This window comes from Arachis ipaensis, chromosome B07 (assembly GCF_000816755.2).
Source record: "Arachis ipaensis cultivar K30076 chromosome B07, Araip1.1, whole genome shotgun sequence".
Lineage (NCBI taxonomy): Eukaryota > Viridiplantae > Streptophyta > Magnoliopsida > Fabales > Fabaceae > Arachis > Arachis ipaensis.
The window spans coordinates 5,004,848-5,023,966 of record NC_029791.2 but is presented as its reverse complement, the minus strand read 5'-3'; the positions used below and the strand labels follow the sequence as shown (position 1 = coordinate 5,023,966).

General features: G+C 31.9%; 2 protein-coding genes across 5 annotated transcripts; one reads left to right on the top strand and one right to left on the bottom strand.

Moving 5' to 3' along the window:
• Positions 10,017-12,358, top strand: LOC107610088 (urease accessory protein F). Of its 4 annotated transcripts, none has more exons than XR_001613388.2 (2): positions 10,017-10,112; positions 10,577-10,911. XR_001613388.2 is itself a non-coding variant. In XM_016312163.2 (2 exons), the coding sequence occupies exon 2, from the start codon at positions 11,473-11,475 to the stop codon at positions 12,193-12,195; it is 723 nt and encodes a 240-aa protein (XP_016167649.1). In that variant the 5' UTR covers positions 10,052-10,112; positions 11,419-11,472; the 3' UTR covers positions 12,196-12,358. The 4 variants fall into 4 exon arrangements, 2 of the variants coding, with proteins under 2 accessions (XP_016167649.1, XP_016167650.1); XR_001613387.2 differs by having other exon boundaries at positions 10,037-10,112; positions 10,398-10,911; XM_016312163.2 differs by lacking the exon at positions 10,577-10,911 and adding an exon at positions 11,419-12,358 and having other exon boundaries at positions 10,052-10,112.
• LOC107609084 (pentatricopeptide repeat-containing protein At1g80270, mitochondrial) lies at positions 15,900-18,038 on the bottom strand. Its single transcript, XM_016310914.2, has 3 exons — positions 17,893-18,038; positions 17,532-17,790; positions 15,900-17,127 (listed from the first exon to the last, which is right to left on the bottom strand). The coding sequence occupies exons 1-3, from the start codon at positions 17,931-17,933 to the stop codon at positions 16,273-16,275; spliced, it is 1,155 nt and encodes a 384-aa protein (XP_016166400.1). The 5' UTR covers positions 17,934-18,038; the 3' UTR covers positions 15,900-16,272.

Genomic DNA, 19,119 nt, shown 5'->3' with positions numbered 1-19,119 from the left:
ATAATATTAAAAATTTTTATATTAAAATGTTATTTTTAATCAAAAAATTTAACTTTATTACAATTACTATTATTAGTATTATGAATGTATTGTCTATTTTAAAATTTTTTATTTGTTAAAAATTTATTTTGATTATTTATTATCAAATTCATAATCTTGTTTGTTATTAGGCATTTTATATATAGTAGTGTGCAATAACATATCTTTAAATCTATTCATTACGAAAATTTTTTTGAATAAATATTATATAATAAAGATAAAATATTTAAAAAAATTATTGTTACTATTTTATCCATTAAATTTATTTTGTGAAATGAATTATTTGAAGGCACATAATTTCTTCAAAAGTTAGACATCAAATTGTAGTATTGCCTTTATATATTATTTAAAGCTGGTTCATATAAGAAATTTTTTTACATATTAAGCAGTAAAATAAAATAAACACAGCATTTATGGTAGCCATATTCGGTGGAACCGTAGTCTCATACATGTCCATCAATAAATCATACACCTCTTTGAGCCTATTTTTCTCCCTTAAAAGCCTGTAAATCAACACGTTCTACTTGGCTAAACAAGGAATGTACCTTTTATCTTTTTTTTCTTCTATTTGAAAAACTCCAAGACCTCGTCTAACCGGCCGCCATGCACAAGACCCCTTATCCAAATTCCATAAGTATGATCCAACGGCACCAACCCGAATTTCCAAACTCTCTAACCAACTTAATAGCATGATCAAACCTATTGTTCCCACACAAAACACTGATAAGAACACTCACCTCGGAGCCATGAAGCTCCTTGCCACCATCCACCAAGCTAAACAATAACTCTTTAGCATCATCCAACCTTTCCTGCTTACACAAATCCTTCATAACAAGCGTATTGGTATACCGATTCTCAAAACCCCTCATCGTAATCTTCCTAACAATGACATCAACAGCATCGAAATAATTCTTCTTAACAAGGACATTCAAAAGCATATGGTAACTAAAGGTATCCAAATCTCAGGCATTCAAGTGGAGTGCAATCTCAAGCTTACCCGCAATAGCATATCCGATAGAAGGCGGGGACACGTCGGCGGAAGAAAAAGAAGATGAAGAAGAAGAAGAAGAAAGGAAAAAGGGTTGTTATTGTGAATGAGAAAAGAAGAGAAGAGGAATTGCATTTGGTTACATGTTTTAATGGCTGTAGCATTGTCGATGTTCTTTCTCTCTCTCTCTGTACGATGCCATTTTCATTTTCATTCCTTCTGAACATTATATTCATCCCTTCCTAATAACTTTACAGACCGTTCAATTTTTTTTAGTAATACCCCAAATAGGTCCCCAAAGATTTGATGGTCCGACAGATTTGTCTTTCAGAAAAATTAACTAGGTCTCGGGTCCCTAAGATTACTAGATATATGCCATATAGGTCCCCAAGCCAGGTTGAACCGGTTAACACAACACTGTCTCTCCTACGTGAAGGTTGTAGGTGTGACGTGTCAGGTATAGCGCTCAGACACATTAGTCTTTGGAAACGTGGCTAAAACGACGTCGTTTTGGGACAACACCAAACGACGCCGTTTTGAGGGGACAGATACGTCCCCACTTTTATTCCTTGATTCTCCAAACTTCGACGTTTTAAAGTCAAATAGGTCCCCTAAAATTTTTGTTATAAGTCAAAAAGGTGCCTGAATTTAAGTGAGTACCTTACATAAAAAAAACCTCTTCCTTTCCCTTTCTCTTTATAAAATTACAAGTATCACAAACCCTCACCTAGGTTTTACAAACTAACACTACAAGAAAATTGAACATTTGTAACAAAAACTTTGTAACAAATTTAAAATTGTTACAAAAAATTATTCTTTTGTAACAAAAATTAGTAACTGTTACATAATAATAATGTTTGTAACAACAATACAATTTGTTACAAAATGTTTTGATATTTTGTAACGACATGATTTTTTTGTTACGAATTATATTGGCTTTTGTAACGAACCATTGTTTTGTTGCAAAAGTTTAAAATATTTTGTAACAAAATGTCCATTTGTTTCAAAAACTCCAATTATTTTGTAACAAAAAATTAATTTATCACAAAATTTAATATTGTTTGTAACAAGTTATTTGTTTGTCACAAAATACAAAAATTTTTGTAAGTAAAAAAATTATTTTAAAATGTTAAAATCTCTAAGATAATTAAAAGAATTATTTTTTATAAAAGAATTAAAGATTAAATGATTTATTTTTAAAAATGGTATATATTATTTTATATTTTTTTATAAAATTAATATATAATTTTACTAATAATTAAATCTTAAATGTTGATTAAAAATTAAATTTTTAAATTAAAAAATTAATTATTAAACATAAATAAAAATAGTTAAAATTTAAAAATAAAAACAAATATAAAAAATAAAAATTCTAATTCTAACCCTCACCTTTATTTTTTATTTTGTTGTTTGCCATCCTCGTCCATTTAAATAAAATTTTGAAAAACTCCCTTAAGTATAAAATATAGAGTTCTGGTTTTTTCTCTCTCTCTACTAGTCCTAAACCCACCTTAACCTAACACTCATCATTAAGCCGGTAAAATCTACGATTGTTAGAAAATAAATAATAAATTATTTGTATTGTGATTTATTATAGTTATTCATGGTTTTATTTTCAAAAAATTATTTATGTAAGATCCAGAACTTTTGAAAAATCCTATTTTGAGTTGATTCCAAATTTATTTATTTATTAGTGATTTTATTTTCAAAAATTATTTCATTGAGAGTAATTAAATCAAGTTTTGGTAATTAAAATAAAATTTTTACTGAATTTTAGAATTATTGAATAATTTTTTATATTTAAATTATAAGACTTAGTAGTTGTAAAAAAAATTATACTATTTAATTTAAATAATTGAGATTTTAGAATTTAATACTTTAATTTTTATAATTAATTATATCATCTTATATTTTAAATTAAAATACTTATTAAGAATTAATTAACAAATTAATAATTTAATTAATGTTTTAAAGAAATTTAAAGAGATTAAATTATATTTTTAGTGAATACTCTATTCCCTAATTTAATTAAAATTACAAACCTTTAGGAAAATCTAACCCTAGAACCCCACCCCTCTTCAGCATGCACATACACCCAGCCACACAGGGGTCACCTGTTCCACACACCCACACACAGAAATATGAAAGAAAGAAAGAAACGGAAGAGGGAAGAGGGAAGAGGGAAGAGAGAGTCGCGCCAGGAGAAGAAAAGGGAGGAAGGGGGGGCTGTCCGCAGTGCCACTGCGCCGTCGCCACCTTGGAGTCTACCGTTCGTCGCTGCCCAGTCGCCGTTCTGCCTTCTATCAAGCCGGTTCTGTAGCCTGAGAAGAATCACGAAGAGGAGAGAGAGCGTGTGTGAAGGGAAATGCCACCACGAAGCTGTCTCTGCTGTCATCATGCTTCGCCGCTGTCGCGTCTCACCAAGCTGTCATCATCGTGCTTCCTGGTGCCGTCGGTGGAGCTGTGTCTTGCCGGATCTGCTGCTGGAAGTCTGGAGGAGAAGCGTTCTTTCAGATGGCAAATAACTGCAAACAGCGACGGAGCTTCTCTGACCCTCAAGGCCTGAAGGACGACGGCGACAACGACTGATCTTCCGCTGGTCTTCTTCTCTTTTCTAGCCCCTGCTCAAGTTCAGTTCAGGTAAATTATATGTTTTGAATTTCTAATTAGGGATTTGGTTATTAAAATTTTTGATTAGGGATTTGATTATTGGAATTTATGATTAGGGATTTAGGGTTCTGATTATTGGAAAATTGAAATTTCTGATTAAGATTGCTTCTCTTCTGAAATTTGGGATTTGGTTATTAGAAGTTCTGATTAGGTAAATTTGAAATTTGCTTCTCTTCTCTTCTTGTTAGTGAATTGTTCTGATTTTGTTCTTCTTGAGTTCCTGTTAGTGTTTTGATTAAGGCTTTATAATATTGATTGATTTTGTTCTTCCTGAGTTCCTGTTAGTGTCAATCATCCAAACCCCCTTTCATGTATATAAAAAACGTTAAGTCATGTCTTATTCCAGACTTAGATAATGGTTAATCTGATGGATGGAATGATATATTGATTTATTATATATATATGGAATTTAAATTGATGAGATGCTGTGTAAATACTAATATTTAAAGCCATCTGCATTCAAGTTATGTAGCTAAATTGATAGCAAGAAGAAGATACATGTAAAACAAAATGTGATTATTCCTGTAAAGAGATTTTCAAAGAAAAAATACTATGAATTGTTAAATTGTACTGATTATAAATTTTGATTATTGAAATTTATGAATTTTGATTAGAATTTCTTATTAAGGATGCGTGTATAGTTTCTGTGATGAGGATGCGTGTATAGAATTTTGATTATTGCAACTTTAGAAAACTTTTTTGTTTAAACTGATTGAATGATGCTGTGTTTGATTTATTAAATGCTGATGATGCTGAAAATTCTGTTTGTTAGAGTGCAGAATTTGTTGAAAGGCTAAAAGCCAAGTTTTATGATTGAATTAATTGATGATACATGCTAATGATTACTTGAGATGATGTTGGACTATTTGTTATATATGATGCAGTAAATTGATGATAATATATGTGAATTGTTTGAGTAATTTGTGGCTGGATTGTGTTGAGTAATGCAGAACTTGTTGATTTCATATGAGTATGCTTAAATGTGAAAACTGACCAAAAATGGTGATTTATTAATCATGAGTACTTGAGGCTAATTTAATATTTTTAACAAGTCACAATAGATAAAAAAAGTTAGAATTCAAGGTTAGAGTGAATGAAAAGCTAGGAATCAATTTTTGACCTCTCAAAACCAAGTTTACATGTTGCAGAATTATGCAGTTTCAGACAGCACTTTGTGAACAAAACTGGGAGCAATCTAACCACTCAAAATGGGTGAAATTATTTTTTTATAAAAATTTGATATGTCTAGATTGTTCCTCTAAAATTTCAGAATTTTTTGATGTGTGGTTTGGGAGATATGATTTTTAGAAAATGGTCATTTTCTGCAGAAATATTGCTGTCCGAATTCTGGAACAGTAACTTCAAAACCACATATCTCAATACTCTGAAATACTTTGGAGGTGAAACCAAAGAGGGGTGAAATATTAGGATGTCTAGTATTTTATGTCCAAATTTTAGGATAATTCGAGTTTTGTAGAGAAAGTTGTGCTTTCTGGAAGCAGGGCTATTCACTGTTGTGACAGCATCCTTTCCTTAAAACAAAATCATATTTCAAGAGGTATAACTTTTTCTAGAAAAGTGAAAATTTCTAGAGAAGTGAAGATTCTCTGGAACTTGAACTGGGTGACAGATGAGAAATTCTAGTTCAACCACACCAAAATTTAGGAGAATCCAATAAAAGATGGATTTTATATGTTTTTTTTTTAAATTGGTTACTGCTTGCTGTTTTTCTGAAGTGTACTAAATCAGTAGCCGATTTTTAAAAAAAAATCATATAAAAGTAAATTAGGTGGCAAAAGAGATCTCTGGATTAGTGTGGCTTAGTTGTCAAGAAAGTTCAAGATAGTGTGGCTTAGCTGTCAAGTTGTTATTCGGTTTTATTTTTCCATTCTTGCTATACTTTTCTATTTTCAAACTATTTTCAAAAGTCAAGTATATTTGTTATGAGGACTTTGGTGAAAATTATGCTTTGTAGTGATTTTTAGACAATTGATACTTATGTAAATTTAATGAATTGAATTATGATTAATTAGGCCGAGTTTATATATTGAATTGTCAATTTTTGATAATTTGCATTCTTGATTGACTAGTTTTAAACTTTGAGAATAGATTCTTTAAGAATTAGTTAATTTTAACTTGTAAGTTCTAATTTTATTTTTACTCTGATGAAGATAGTGTTATATGTGGTTTTTTAATTTTGGTTTTCATTGCTCATATTTGCAGGGGTACAAAATTGATGCCAATATGCTAGACTTTATATTGACTGAAATATGCTAGAAGAATCAAGAATTATAAATCCGATATGATACAATTTTATGTTAGGAAAAAGTTGTGTTTAGTTGAATTTGTAGAATTTATTTTATTGTAAAAGAATCTTAATGACATGTAAGATATTCTAATTATCTATATGATTATATATTATATAAATGTTAAGTTAGCATGTTTAGAAAATTAATTGATTTATCAATTATTTAATTAAATATTTTAAAATGAATTTTCTATTTTTGTAACTAAGAATAAAAAATGTTACAAAAGCAAGTAGTATTTTGTAACAAAATATTATGACAAAAAAGTTTAAATTGTTACGAAAAACATTTTGAAGATCAAAATTTGTTATCACTTTTGTAATGACTTTTAGTTTTTTGTATTAGAAAAATTTGTTACAAAATATTACTTTGAATTGTAACAATTCTATTTTTTGTTACAAAAACTTTTTGTAACGGGACATACTGCAACAACCCCTTTTTTGTTACAAAATCCTTTTATTTTAAAATTTCGACTTTTTGTAACAATTTTTTTTGTTACAAATATTACTTTTTCTTGTAGTGTAACCCTTCATATTCTTCACCCCATTAACGTTTATCCAAATTCGTAATGGTGCTTTGATGGTGTGTACATGGACTGTTTGGTGGTGGTGTGTCGTGTATATCGTCATTGTTTGAAGTAAGTTAGGTTAGCTTTTGCTGCATTAAATTGGCAGTAAAGAGTGAAGTATGATGAACATGCATGTGATGTTAGGGTAGATCAAAGATAGTATGTTATAGGTGTAGCTTAAGTGAGAGTTGTGAAGTGGTTACGAATACGTATTTGATAATAACAAAAACAATAATAGTATTTGAAATTTGTATTCTGTTGTGATGTTGTATTGTGTTGGTTGCTTGATGACTTGATTTATTTCTTTGACCTATAGAAATTTTTTTTTGGACTTGGATTATTATAACCAGTTGACCACAAGACAACGTATTAGTATGATCCCACTTTTGCTAACTTAGAATCTGGTATTCATCCAATTTATGGAGATAAAGAGATCAAAGTTCTATAAAAGAACAAGATGCTAAACGAGGATACTGACAAATTCTAATTGTTTGATTGTAATTGTACTTGAGATTTGTCATTTCATGTGCTTGAAACTGCATATTTCAACGTACTTTGGATAATTTCATCATGATTTCATTCTAATTATGGTTCTAGTTGCTTTATTCTAGGGGACTAATTTGACATATATACTATAAACTTAGGGGCCTTTTTGACTTGTAACAAAAATTTTAGGGGACCTATTTGACTTTAAAACGTCGAAATTTGGAGAATCAGAGAACAAAGGTGGGGACGTATCTGTCCCCTCAAAATGGTGTCGTTTGGTGTTGTCCCAAAATGACGTCGTTTTAGCCATGTGTCCAGGGACTAATGTGTCTTGAGTGCCACGTATGTTACTTTACCTGACACGTCGCACCTACAATCCCCATGTAGGAGAGAGAGTATCGTGTTAACCGGTTTAACCTGGCTTGGAGACCTATATGGTATATATCTAATAATCTTGGGAACTCAGGACCTAGTTAATTTTTCTGAAGGAAAAATTTGTTAAATCGCCAAATTTTTTGGGACCTATTTGAGGTATTACTCATTTTTTTTAATCAAACATCAATTAGACTATAAACCGAAACAAAGTAACAAACTTCAGATTAGATTAAATCCAAAGAAATCTTAAATAGCCGAAAAAAAAATTTAAAAGTTTAATCATTATATCAAATTTAAAATTATAAGAGAAAATGATAGATCAATGTATGATTTTGTAGTCTATGGACATTTAAGTTTTTGAAAATTTAAAAATATATTTAAGTTTTTGACATTTTTAAAATTTGGATACATTAATTTCTAAGTCTAATTTGTCCCATTTTAAAAATTCTTTCATGTGTGCATTCATATCAATCAGTACAACAGAAGTCATGTTTAATTTTTTTCCTAGGTCTGACAGACCCAAGTGAATATAAGGGATCGATATATCCATATTTTAAAAAGGTTGGGAACTTAAATGTATTTTCAAATTTTCGAGTACTTAAATATTTGCGAATCAAAAGATCAAAAATCTATTTATCATTTTTTTTTCAAATTATAATAAATCAGTATAATTTATATTTATATTTATATCACAGAAATTTATATTTTTTTCTTGACAAACAAATAAATTGAAAAAATATTTTTTTTGTTGCTCGCAATATTCTCCAATCCGACATATAAAGGACTAATCCACAACCAAATTTCACTCATTGTATCATTCAACCTCTGCAATCCACCCAAAGACAAAGGGATTTGGCAAGGACGGAGGAGATGCTTTGGGCTTATTTCAATCGCATCAAGTTGCCAAATACTACTTGATTTGATATAATTTTGATTTCTAACTAAAGTGATTTAGTTATCAGTTCATTAGTATGTTTAAGTAAGTGTCAAAAGTTCGAATTTTTTCTTGTGTATGCAGTAACTCATTGATCATCGATAAATTCTTAAATAAAATTTAATTCGCGATGAATTAATCTTCAGTCTATTGAGTTAAAAAAAAACATAAGAAATCAATCCTCTAATATGGTACTTCACTTGACTTTGAGAGTATATTTACAACTATCTACTAACAAAAATATTTCACACACAAACTGAGACTTAATCTCCTACAATGAGAATGATTACTTCGTTAAAGGCGATAATTATTTGCACACGATATGTCACTGAAAGATTTTTTATGGTCAACTCTAGATTCTCTTATAAATATACATCTCAATAACTTTTTAATCCAAGTAACTTACTCTACTCATATACTTGCTAAATTTAATATTAAAATCTTTTACAGATATTCATAATTGTCATTTTTATTATTTATAAACTTTGGATGACTTCTATTTCAAATCGATTCACTTTTATTTTCTCAAGATAACACTTTAGAATATGAATATTGATTATATTTAATAAAAAATTTATCAATCTCCTTAAAAAATTAGTACTCATTCTAATAAATTTTTAATTGAAATAATGTTTGATGCTGATTAAGTAAAAATTTTTTTGTTATAAAATCTGGTCACCTAGTAGACTAGTATACAATTAGATCGAATCATCATTTATCAACTTGACTATAATGTGAATTTAAAATTTAAAATATAAAATTTGGACGAATATTTATTCTAGCCTTGATATTTTTTTGAAAGATCATGAGACCTTCAAAAAAAAATATCTATTTGACTTTTGAGTTTTGATAATTAATTTTGTGAGACTGATTAATTTTTTTGTCAACGATTTCTTTTTAGAATATACTTATATCATTCGTTAATCACTAATATGTCTTCTATTTAACTTTTTAAATAAAAATAATTTAAAAAATACTAATATTTCTTAGTTTTACATCATAAATTTAGTCAATATATTTAAAAAGATAACTAAAAAAAAAAAAACTAACAATTATCTTTAAAAGACAATGAGACTCCTAACAAAAAAAGTTCGTCAAATTTAGTTAGCTCTTAATAAATTAATTAACAGCTTAACATGCTATGTAAGTTTATTCTAAATACAGAGAGAAAATATTGACAGAAGAAATAAATAATATCACAGAAATAAAGTTCAAGAACCAGAAGATTTTTTTTATTGAAGACTTTATTGTCTTTTGAAATAATTATCAAGTACCGTTTAGAATTTTTTTTCCATAATTATTAGGTGACAAATTATTAACAAGTCAATTTGTAAAAGATATAGATCAAATTGCTTTTTAAAAAATTTTAGAAAAATTATCTTATTCCATTAATTTAGATTGATTAAATGATAAGTATATTTATCAGTTTAAATAAATATTAAAAATTTAAATTTTATCTAATATAAAACTAAATATACAACAAATTAATTATTGATCTACTAATTGAAAGATATCATATACAGCCCAAAAAAAGTTATCTTATTCAGTTAAGTGGTTCCAAGCCAGGAAAAATTATTCAGCATATTCCAAGGAGACCAAAGACCAAAGTCATGCACATAAATAATTACCGCATAAATTTTTGATGGACATATATTAGCTATTTTTAATTTTTTACACCATACATCTCTCTTTCTCTCTCTCTCTCTGGTTTGGCCTCAGATTCAGTCACCACCTTTTTTTCACCTGGTAAACTTTCACATACCCTTTTGATTCATTTTCTCTGAATTACTCTACTTTATGTTGAAAACTTGAAATTGCTTTGTGAATTTTGTTTGAACCTCAATACTTTTTGTGTCATGGATTATGGATTCAATTGCATATCTTCCTTACTTCAATAATCATGTGTTGCCAGTAGAAATTATTAAGTACTATGATATTGTTCAATAATGTTTCGACTTTTTTTTTTCTTTGGTTTATTTTTTGGGGCAAATTTTATGATTTAATCCTCAAATATTTCATTTTTTCAATCAGCATGATTACAGAGGATGTATAAGTTAGGTGAGTGTATAGTACAATAGAATAAATGGAGAACCATCCAGTTAAAGGGATGCAATGTTGCTTCAATATACACACTGTTAGGAACAGTCACAATCATGCCCACCAGATGTTTGAGAAAATGTTAAAGTAAGTAAGAAGCTCGTTTGTTTCAGATATCAAGGGTCATGGTGGAGTAGATACTGGAAATATTTTGCTTGCTTAGATAGATGGCTATTGGGACCCTGAGTTTATTGGCAATGATTCGATTCGAGAGTGGGAGTTTCAATGGCCTACCTCCTCCTCGCTCCCCCAAGTTGTCGCCACATAGTCACATCTCACTCACTAAGCCATCTTGGGTTGTGAGAACGGAGTCAAATGTTAAGAAGAAGAGAAGAAAGAAGCCGGATCCGCATTGTGTAGTCTGTGAGGGGAGTGGACGAGTCGATTGCCACCATTGTCGTGGGAAGGGAAGGACAAACCAGGTTCATTTGGAAATGCTCCCGAAAGGTGATATCACATAATGTAGAATCACCATTAGTAGATTGTTGCAACTCTTACTTCCTTGTGCAATTTCATTTTAACATGCTGATTTGTTATGTTGGAAGATATGATTCTGATTGGATTGAAAAAAACATAATCCTTGTTTGGACACAGAACAACATAGTGAGATCAAATTCATAATGAGATCTGATAAATAAATGTCTTACTCCCTCTGTAAGTGAATTATGGTTAATATTTAATAAGCATGGCATAGAGAGTTCAGAATAATTAAAGAATGGGAACCGAGGAATTTTCAAGGTTCTTCCGGATTTTAAGCATTTGTTTGAAGATAGGTTTGGAGCAGTGATCGAGTTGTCTCCATTTGATCTCAAGATCACGCTTTTGGGAGCTCAATTTTGGTCGAGACATTGAGTTTTATTTCTTGTATGATATGTAATTCATTTTCAAATGATGTCTGGAAATATTTCAATTTCCTTAAAGAATTTGAATGTATAAGCCTGGTTTCTTCTTCTAGGCCTTTTGTGGGAATCTGATATTTGTCGTCGATGCCAGCTGAGTATTATTTACAATGCAAATAGGTGAAGGGTGTGACAACGGACCTCGCCTTGCAGACTCCATTTCACAGTGGAGCCAATGGCAGTTGCTTGATTCTCTTCTACCCACCGGCGGCTTTGCTCACTCTTTTGGCCTTGAAGCAGCAGTTCAGTCCAACCTGGTCTCAAATCCAGATGAACTCAAGACATTCATTATCCATGTCTTGGAGAACACAGGAAGCTTACTCCTTCCTTTCGTGCACTCGGCTTCCGTGTCGCCCAATTTGGAAACCTGGCACAATCTTGACAAAATATTAGATGCCACACTGACAAATGAAGTCAGCCGAAAGGCATCGATCTCACAAGGGTCTGCACTAATGAGGGTGGGTTCAGCCGTATTCTCGGAACTCCCTTCTCTGAAAACAATGAGAAATGCTTCTTTGGGGTCAGGTACTGTATCTTTTCACCATGCTCCCATATTTGGACTTATATGTGGCACACTAGGATTAGATAGTACTGATTCTCAAAGAGCTTATATGTACATCACAATGAGGGATGTTATTTCTGCTGCTACAAGGTTGAATTTGATAGGTCCTCTTGGTGCTGCAGTTTTGCAACATCAACTTGTTCCTAATGCTGAAGGTATACTAGAGAAATGGAAGAATTGCGACGTTGACGATGCATGCCAAGTTGCACCTCTGCTAGATATAGTGCAGGGTTGCCATGGTTATTTGTTTTCTAGGCTCTTTTCGTCTTAGAAGGCACAAACATAACGCTGATGTTGTATTTTTCATAATATGAAGCACATAGACATAGTAGAGTTTTGAATGGAAGGGGACAATGTTAGGGTGTGTTTGCAATTATTATGCCATTAAAAATTATATGCTCTTATATATATTTATAACAATGTTGTATTATGCCATTGAAAATTGTAATTATTTTTTTCTATGCCCTCAATCCCTTTTCCCTATCTTCCATTTTTTTTAATGGTGACATTTGAAAGAAATGTACACTAGAGGGAAAAAAATATACAAGATTAGAATTTAAAGAAAAAATACTAATTACACAAAAAAAAATCAGTTATCAATATTTATATATTTGTATATATTAATTTACATGTTTCTTTTAACTAAATAATCAATTATTAGAATAATCAAACATATCAGAGTGAAATTTAAAACTTACAATAGATAAAAAATCAAATTCACTTATATCTAGTAGATATCAAATACGTATTTTTATATGTAATAATTAATTAGTGACTGATTTTTGTATATACTTAATATGATTTTTTAATTATAAGATTACAAAAATGAATATGATGTTAAAATCTGTTAGTTAACCAATTACAGAAATAAATTAAAGAAATGTCGCTTGTGTGGTTGTATCTCTTTTGTGCCAAAGAATTATGTTTCATGTGGCCATTAAAAAGAAAAAGACAATGAAAATAGAATTGTTGATCGTATTTTGGCTAAAAATGGTTAGTTATTTAAACTTTTTAATTATAAATTGTTTATTTTTTTTTTTTTAATTGTTTGTCATCACAATACATATTTTAAAAAGAGAGACGAACATCTTATAACCTATAAGAGTGGCATGACAAGTTCTCAAATCGATTTCTTCTTGTTGAGGAGAGTCGACCGGAAATTTTGCATTAACTGTAAAATTATCCCGGGAGAGAGTTTGACAACACAACATAGGGTGCTCGTCATGGATTTTCGCGTTGAGCAAAAGTTGAGAAAAAGACATACGAAGAACCCAAGGACGAGGTGGTGGCGGATGAAAGGTGAGGAACAAAGAAACTTCCTAAGACGAGTAGGAAAAGAGGCAAAGTGGGATGGGAATGGAAGCACGGAAGAGATGTGGAGGGAGATGGCAGAAGTTATTAGAAGAACAGCAAAAGAAAGTTTTGGTGAATCTAAAGGAATAGGACCAAGAGACAAGGAGTCCTGGTGGTGGAATGCGAGTATACAAGAAAAGATAAAGATAAAAAGGGAATGCTTTAAAGAGTGGTCTTTATGCCGCAATACAGATAACTGGGAAAAATATAAGGCGGCTAAGAAAGAGACAAAAGTGGCTGTAAGTGAAGCAAGAACAAGAGCATATGAGGGTCTCTAACCAGTCTTTGGGCACGAAAGAAGGAGAAAAATGTATATATAGAATCGCAAAGAGTCGGGAAAGAAGAACGAGAGATTTGGATAAGGTTAAGTGCATAAAGGATAAGAATGGAGAGGTGTTGGCTCAAGAAGAGAAGATTAATGAAAGGTGGAAGAGCTACTTCTACGAGTTATTTAATGAGGGACAGAAGACTCTTCCGAGCCTTGGTCGATTATGCACAAGGGAAGAAGATCAAAACTTTGACTACTATCGAAGGATTCGAGACTTCGAGGTAAAAGATGCTCTAAAGCAGATGAAAAATGGCAGGGCAGTAGGACCTGATAATATCCCGATTGAGGTTTGGAAGGGTCTTGGAGAAAAAGACATCAACTGGTTAACCAAGCTTTTTAATGAGATTTTAAGGTCAAAGAAGATGCCTGATGAGTGGAGAAAGAGCACATTGGTACCTATCTATAAGAATAAGGGAGATATATAAAGTTGTGAAAACTATAGAGGAATTAAGCTTATGAGTCATATTATGAAGTTATGGGAAAGTGTGATAGATCGGAGGTTGAGAAAAGAGACACAAGTAACAGAGAACCAATTTGGATTTATGCCAGGCAGATCTACCACTGAAGCGATATACCTATTAAGAAGAATGATGGAGAGGTATCGTAGTAATAAAAGGGATCTACATATGGTGTTTATTGATTTGGAAAAAGCCTATGATAGGGTATCAAGGGAGATCTTATGGAAGGTTTTAGAAAAGAGGAGAGTAAGGATCGCATATATTCGGGCAATTAAAGACATGTATGATGGGACCACAACTAGTGTGAAGACTAGGGGTGGCAAACGGGCCTAAACCCGCCGGGCCAGCCCGCGTAACCCGCCAAAAAAGGCGGGTCGGGCTGGAAAATTGGGACCGCCAAATAGCAAAAGCCCGCTTAACCCGCACCGCTTAAACCGCTGGTTTTGGCGGGCTTTGGCGGGGCGGGGCGGGCTTCCCCGCCGGGCTTAGTATTTTTTTAGCAAGGGGTATTTTTATAATTTTTTTTTTACCAAAAACCAACTTTCCCAACCCAACTTACAAGAGAATGAAGATGAAAATTGGGTGTTTTAGATTATGTTTGTTTTGTTTTGGAGACAATATTATTAATTATGTTTTGGATTATGTTTATTTTGCTTTGGAAACAATATTTATAATTACAAAGACTTTAATGTTTGTGAATATAAAAATTATAATTCAATAGAAGACTTAAATAAGAAGTTGGAGTTATGGAGAGAAACTTTAGAAGTGTATGGTCTGCGCATAAGCCGTAGCAAGACAGAATATATGGAATGTAAGTTCAGTTTGAGAAGGAAAAACCCCAATATAGAGGTGAAGATTGGAGAAAACATCCTACGAAAAGTTAAAAGTTTTAAGTATCTTGGGTGCATCATACAGGATAATTGAGAGATTGAACAGGATGTAAATCATAGGATCCAAGCAGGTTGGTCAAAATGGCGGAGTACATCTGGTTTTATATGCGACAAAAAAGTGCCTTTAAAACTTAAAGGTAAATTCTATCGCACCGCTATAAGACCGGCTATGCTGTATGATACGAAGTGTTGGGCGGCTAAAGGGGAGCACGAACATACGCGATTGGATAAAATAAGGAATGAAGATATAAGAGAGAGAGTTGAAGTAGCACCCATTGTGAAAAAGATGGTTGAATCGCGTCTCAGGTGATTTGGACATGTGAGAAGAAGACCGATAGAACATCCAGTCAGGAGGGTGGATGAGATGGAAGATGGACAAAGGGCGAAAGGCAGAAAAAGACCTAAGAAGACTATCCATCAGGTGGTCAAACAAGATCTACATGTAAATAGTCTCTCTGTAGACATGATACATGACAGAACACAATGGCATCGTTTGATTCATGTAGCCGACCCCACTTGGACAAGGCTTTGTTGTTGTTGTTGTTGTTTGTCATCACAATACTCTTAACTAACATGTTTTTCATTATTACAGGTTTTTGAAACATTATTTTTTATGTTGTGTTCTATTGCTTCAGAGAAAACCAATCAGTGAGATAATTGTTTAAGAAATTTGAGAATGCTTTATGCTTTAGAAAGAGGTTTATTAACAAGATTCGTATTGCTAAAATCACAGATCATTTGTATCAAAACTGGTTACATAGTAGTTAAGATTAGGAACAATGATCCAGAGCATAACATGTTGAACTTAAATTGAATAGTAAGTCACTGAAAGAGCTATGAAAAACTTTTGGAATTAAAATAAAGAGATATGTGTAATCAGAACAAGACTACTATCAGTTATTAAAGGTGCAAGGTTGAGTAGAAACAACCCTTATAGAAATATTTGTTAGTAAAAGTCATAATGATGGTGTATATTTTCTCTCAAGTCAACATTACTACATCTATCAGTTCAACACTACATCTTTTACCAATAAACCATAATGATGAACAGCTTAATATTTTCTATCGATACCCTAAAAAATTAACCTGCATAATATATAAAAAAGTAATTAGAAAATATTTACAATGAGAAACAAATCATTTCCAGCCCTATGGTAACAATTAAATAGTACTGATGGTGCATATTTTCTGCAGAGGGAACTAAACCAGATGCTGCTTCCATTCTTAACTTTCAATTGATCACACTCAAACTAACGTTATAATTATATTGACTAAGAAGTTAAATTTTATATCCACTTTTTATTACTTATTTTTTTACTTTATCTCACTGGAACCTTGGCAGTTGAATAGGCTTGCATTAGAACTTCGTACTGCTTCGAAGTCAACTTGTAGCCCATTTCATCATCCATTTTGCGCCAAATCCTCTTTGTATTATGGATATCACCTTTTTGGGCATACATCTCCATAATAGCAGTATAAGAATTGATAAATGGTTTTCCCTGGTTCTGCAGGACTGCCTTCTCCAGAATGGTTTCTGCGTTCTCAACTTCCCCTGCTTTGATATGAAGATTAACTAGATCATCCCATGTCAATGGGCCTATTCGCATCCCACTGTCTGCCATTCGCTTAACGAGATCCTTGCCCTTTTTTACCATCTTATTATTTGCATAAATCTTCAGCATAAGTGAGTAGTTCCTGGGAATAAGCCGCCATCTTTTTGACATAAACTCCAAAACGGCCTCTGCTTCATCGATTTGATTCACTAAGCCAAAAGCCTCAATTGCACCCAGACATACTTCCCTTTGAGGGCAAGCTTTACAAAGCTGCCAAATTCTTCTCATTTCAGTTGTATCAGCCAATTTAGCATAAGACCTAATTATGTACTTACCAACCTGAGGGTTTTTTGGCAAGTCTTCATCTTCCATTTCCTTCAATAACTCTTTGGCCTTTTCTTTCAACCCAGCTGCTATAAGGTCTTCAACTACCCTTGCCTTTCTTTTTCCATGAGCACCTCGAATTGATCGGAGAACTCCAGCACTCCAGTCAGAAGGAGAACCCTCAAAGTATAGTTTTAACTCATGTAACTCATAACGAGACGATTTAGCAATGAAGCTAACATAGGCAGGAAGATATCTGTTAGGAAAATGACTTTTTGCTTCGAACAACTTCTCAAGCTACACAAAACCAACCATAAAAAAATAGATGTAATCACACAAATCAACTAATTCAATAAAATATATAATTATTGAATTTAATATAGAAGTAATATTTTTGTTAATCAACAATTGTAATTTAGGAGCCAGGATGCTGAAAAGATCTAAGAAGAATAATTCGAAGGTTGAGAAAAACTACAACACACGTATCCAACAAACTCTTTAATAAGGCACTAGTATTCCTAGATGACACGGATCAATGAAAACAACTCATACACTGTTATCTGATTATTATTAGAGGTTGATATTGATGAGTATATCATAAATCACAATAAGACTGAACATAATAATAATAATCACGTTTCACGTTACTATTACAAAATAACAATATAAATGAAATCACACAAATCAATTAATTTAATTACCAGCGCAGCTTTATACTCAGTGTCGAAGGGGTTAAGCTTAACCATGCGCCTTGCCCGTGAGATATCTCGTTCGATTCTTTCTTCCGTTTCTTCGGCAAACATACCCGTAGGCACATCAAAACATCCTTTTTTATCGCGATCTTCCATGCTATTGGCATCACTTTGCCAAGAAAGCTCGCGCCTACTCACAGCGAATTTCAGGGAGGCATGCCCATAATGGTAAAACGTATTCGGCAACAACAAACGGTCATATGCCCTCCTAATACTCCAAAGTACCAGAATTGATTACGTTGCAATCAAAATGATTTTTTTTATAGAAGAGAGAAAGGAAGAGAAAGAAGACGATTAGGGTTAGAGTTACCTGAGAGGAAGAAGAGAAGCTCGACCACGAAGAGCCCACATATTTGACGGTGGCGGCTGCCAGCTGGGTTAAAACCAAAGTTCTGAAAACTGGACCGATCATCAAACCGTTTTATTCACTGGTTCATTAGTCTAACCGATTTAACTGTGGTTCAATCAGAAAAATCGTTTTAGAATAAAATAATAAATAAATTATAAATAAATATTTTAAAATATAATTATAGAATAATATAAATCTTAAAATATCTTACAAATTTAAAATACTACAACAAAAATTTCAAATTTATCGGCATTTCAGGATTTCAGGATTCATATGCAAGACAAGAAGACTAAAATCCCATAAGCATTTTCATACACAGGTGGATAGCAATTAAAATAACAATAGCTGATAAACTCGGCTTATATGACACATCAACTAGGTTGAAACAGCAACATGATTTAGTATGTGAACGTTATTGAAAAAATGAATAAGTTATACATAACCAATTAATCTCAATTGGAAAATGCTCCAAATCCTATAAACAAACAAGCAACTCTACCACAGTCAACAAGAGGTAAAAAAGAAGAGACAATCAACATATATCACACATTCATTTGTATAACAATTAAAAAGTAGAGGCAGTATTACAGAAACAAATTGAAAGGTTGCTAATAAACATAACAACTACCTAAGTGAAAAATTAATTTAGATTCATACCATGAAATAGGAACAAATTATTATAAATAAAACAAACACTTAAAAAATAAGGCCAATAAAAACCATTCCTAAAACATGAAGCTCTGAAAAAAAGTATGCAGCAACATAAAACCTCAGCACAAACAACACGGTATAAGTTATCAACAAGCATAAAGTGATAAAACCATAACTAAACAGCAGCAGCATTCAACAACAAAGAACAAACATTTAAAAGGTGACAGTAAATTAATCATCAACAACATCATATTTAAACTCAACAATCACCATTCAGCAATTACAAAACACTGAAAACAGCAGTACATTATAAACCACTAAAACAGCAACACCAGTACATTATCAAACAGCAACGCCATTCAGCATAGTTGTCAGAACTGAATCGGTGATCGAACTGGTCAGGTTACCAGGTCACTGAGTTACTGGTTCAACCGGTGAGTTACTAGTTGAACCGTTTAATCCAGTCCTATATAAATAAAAAATAGCTGAAAATTTAAAATACATGTTTTCACTAACATTTTAAGAATATTAAACTAT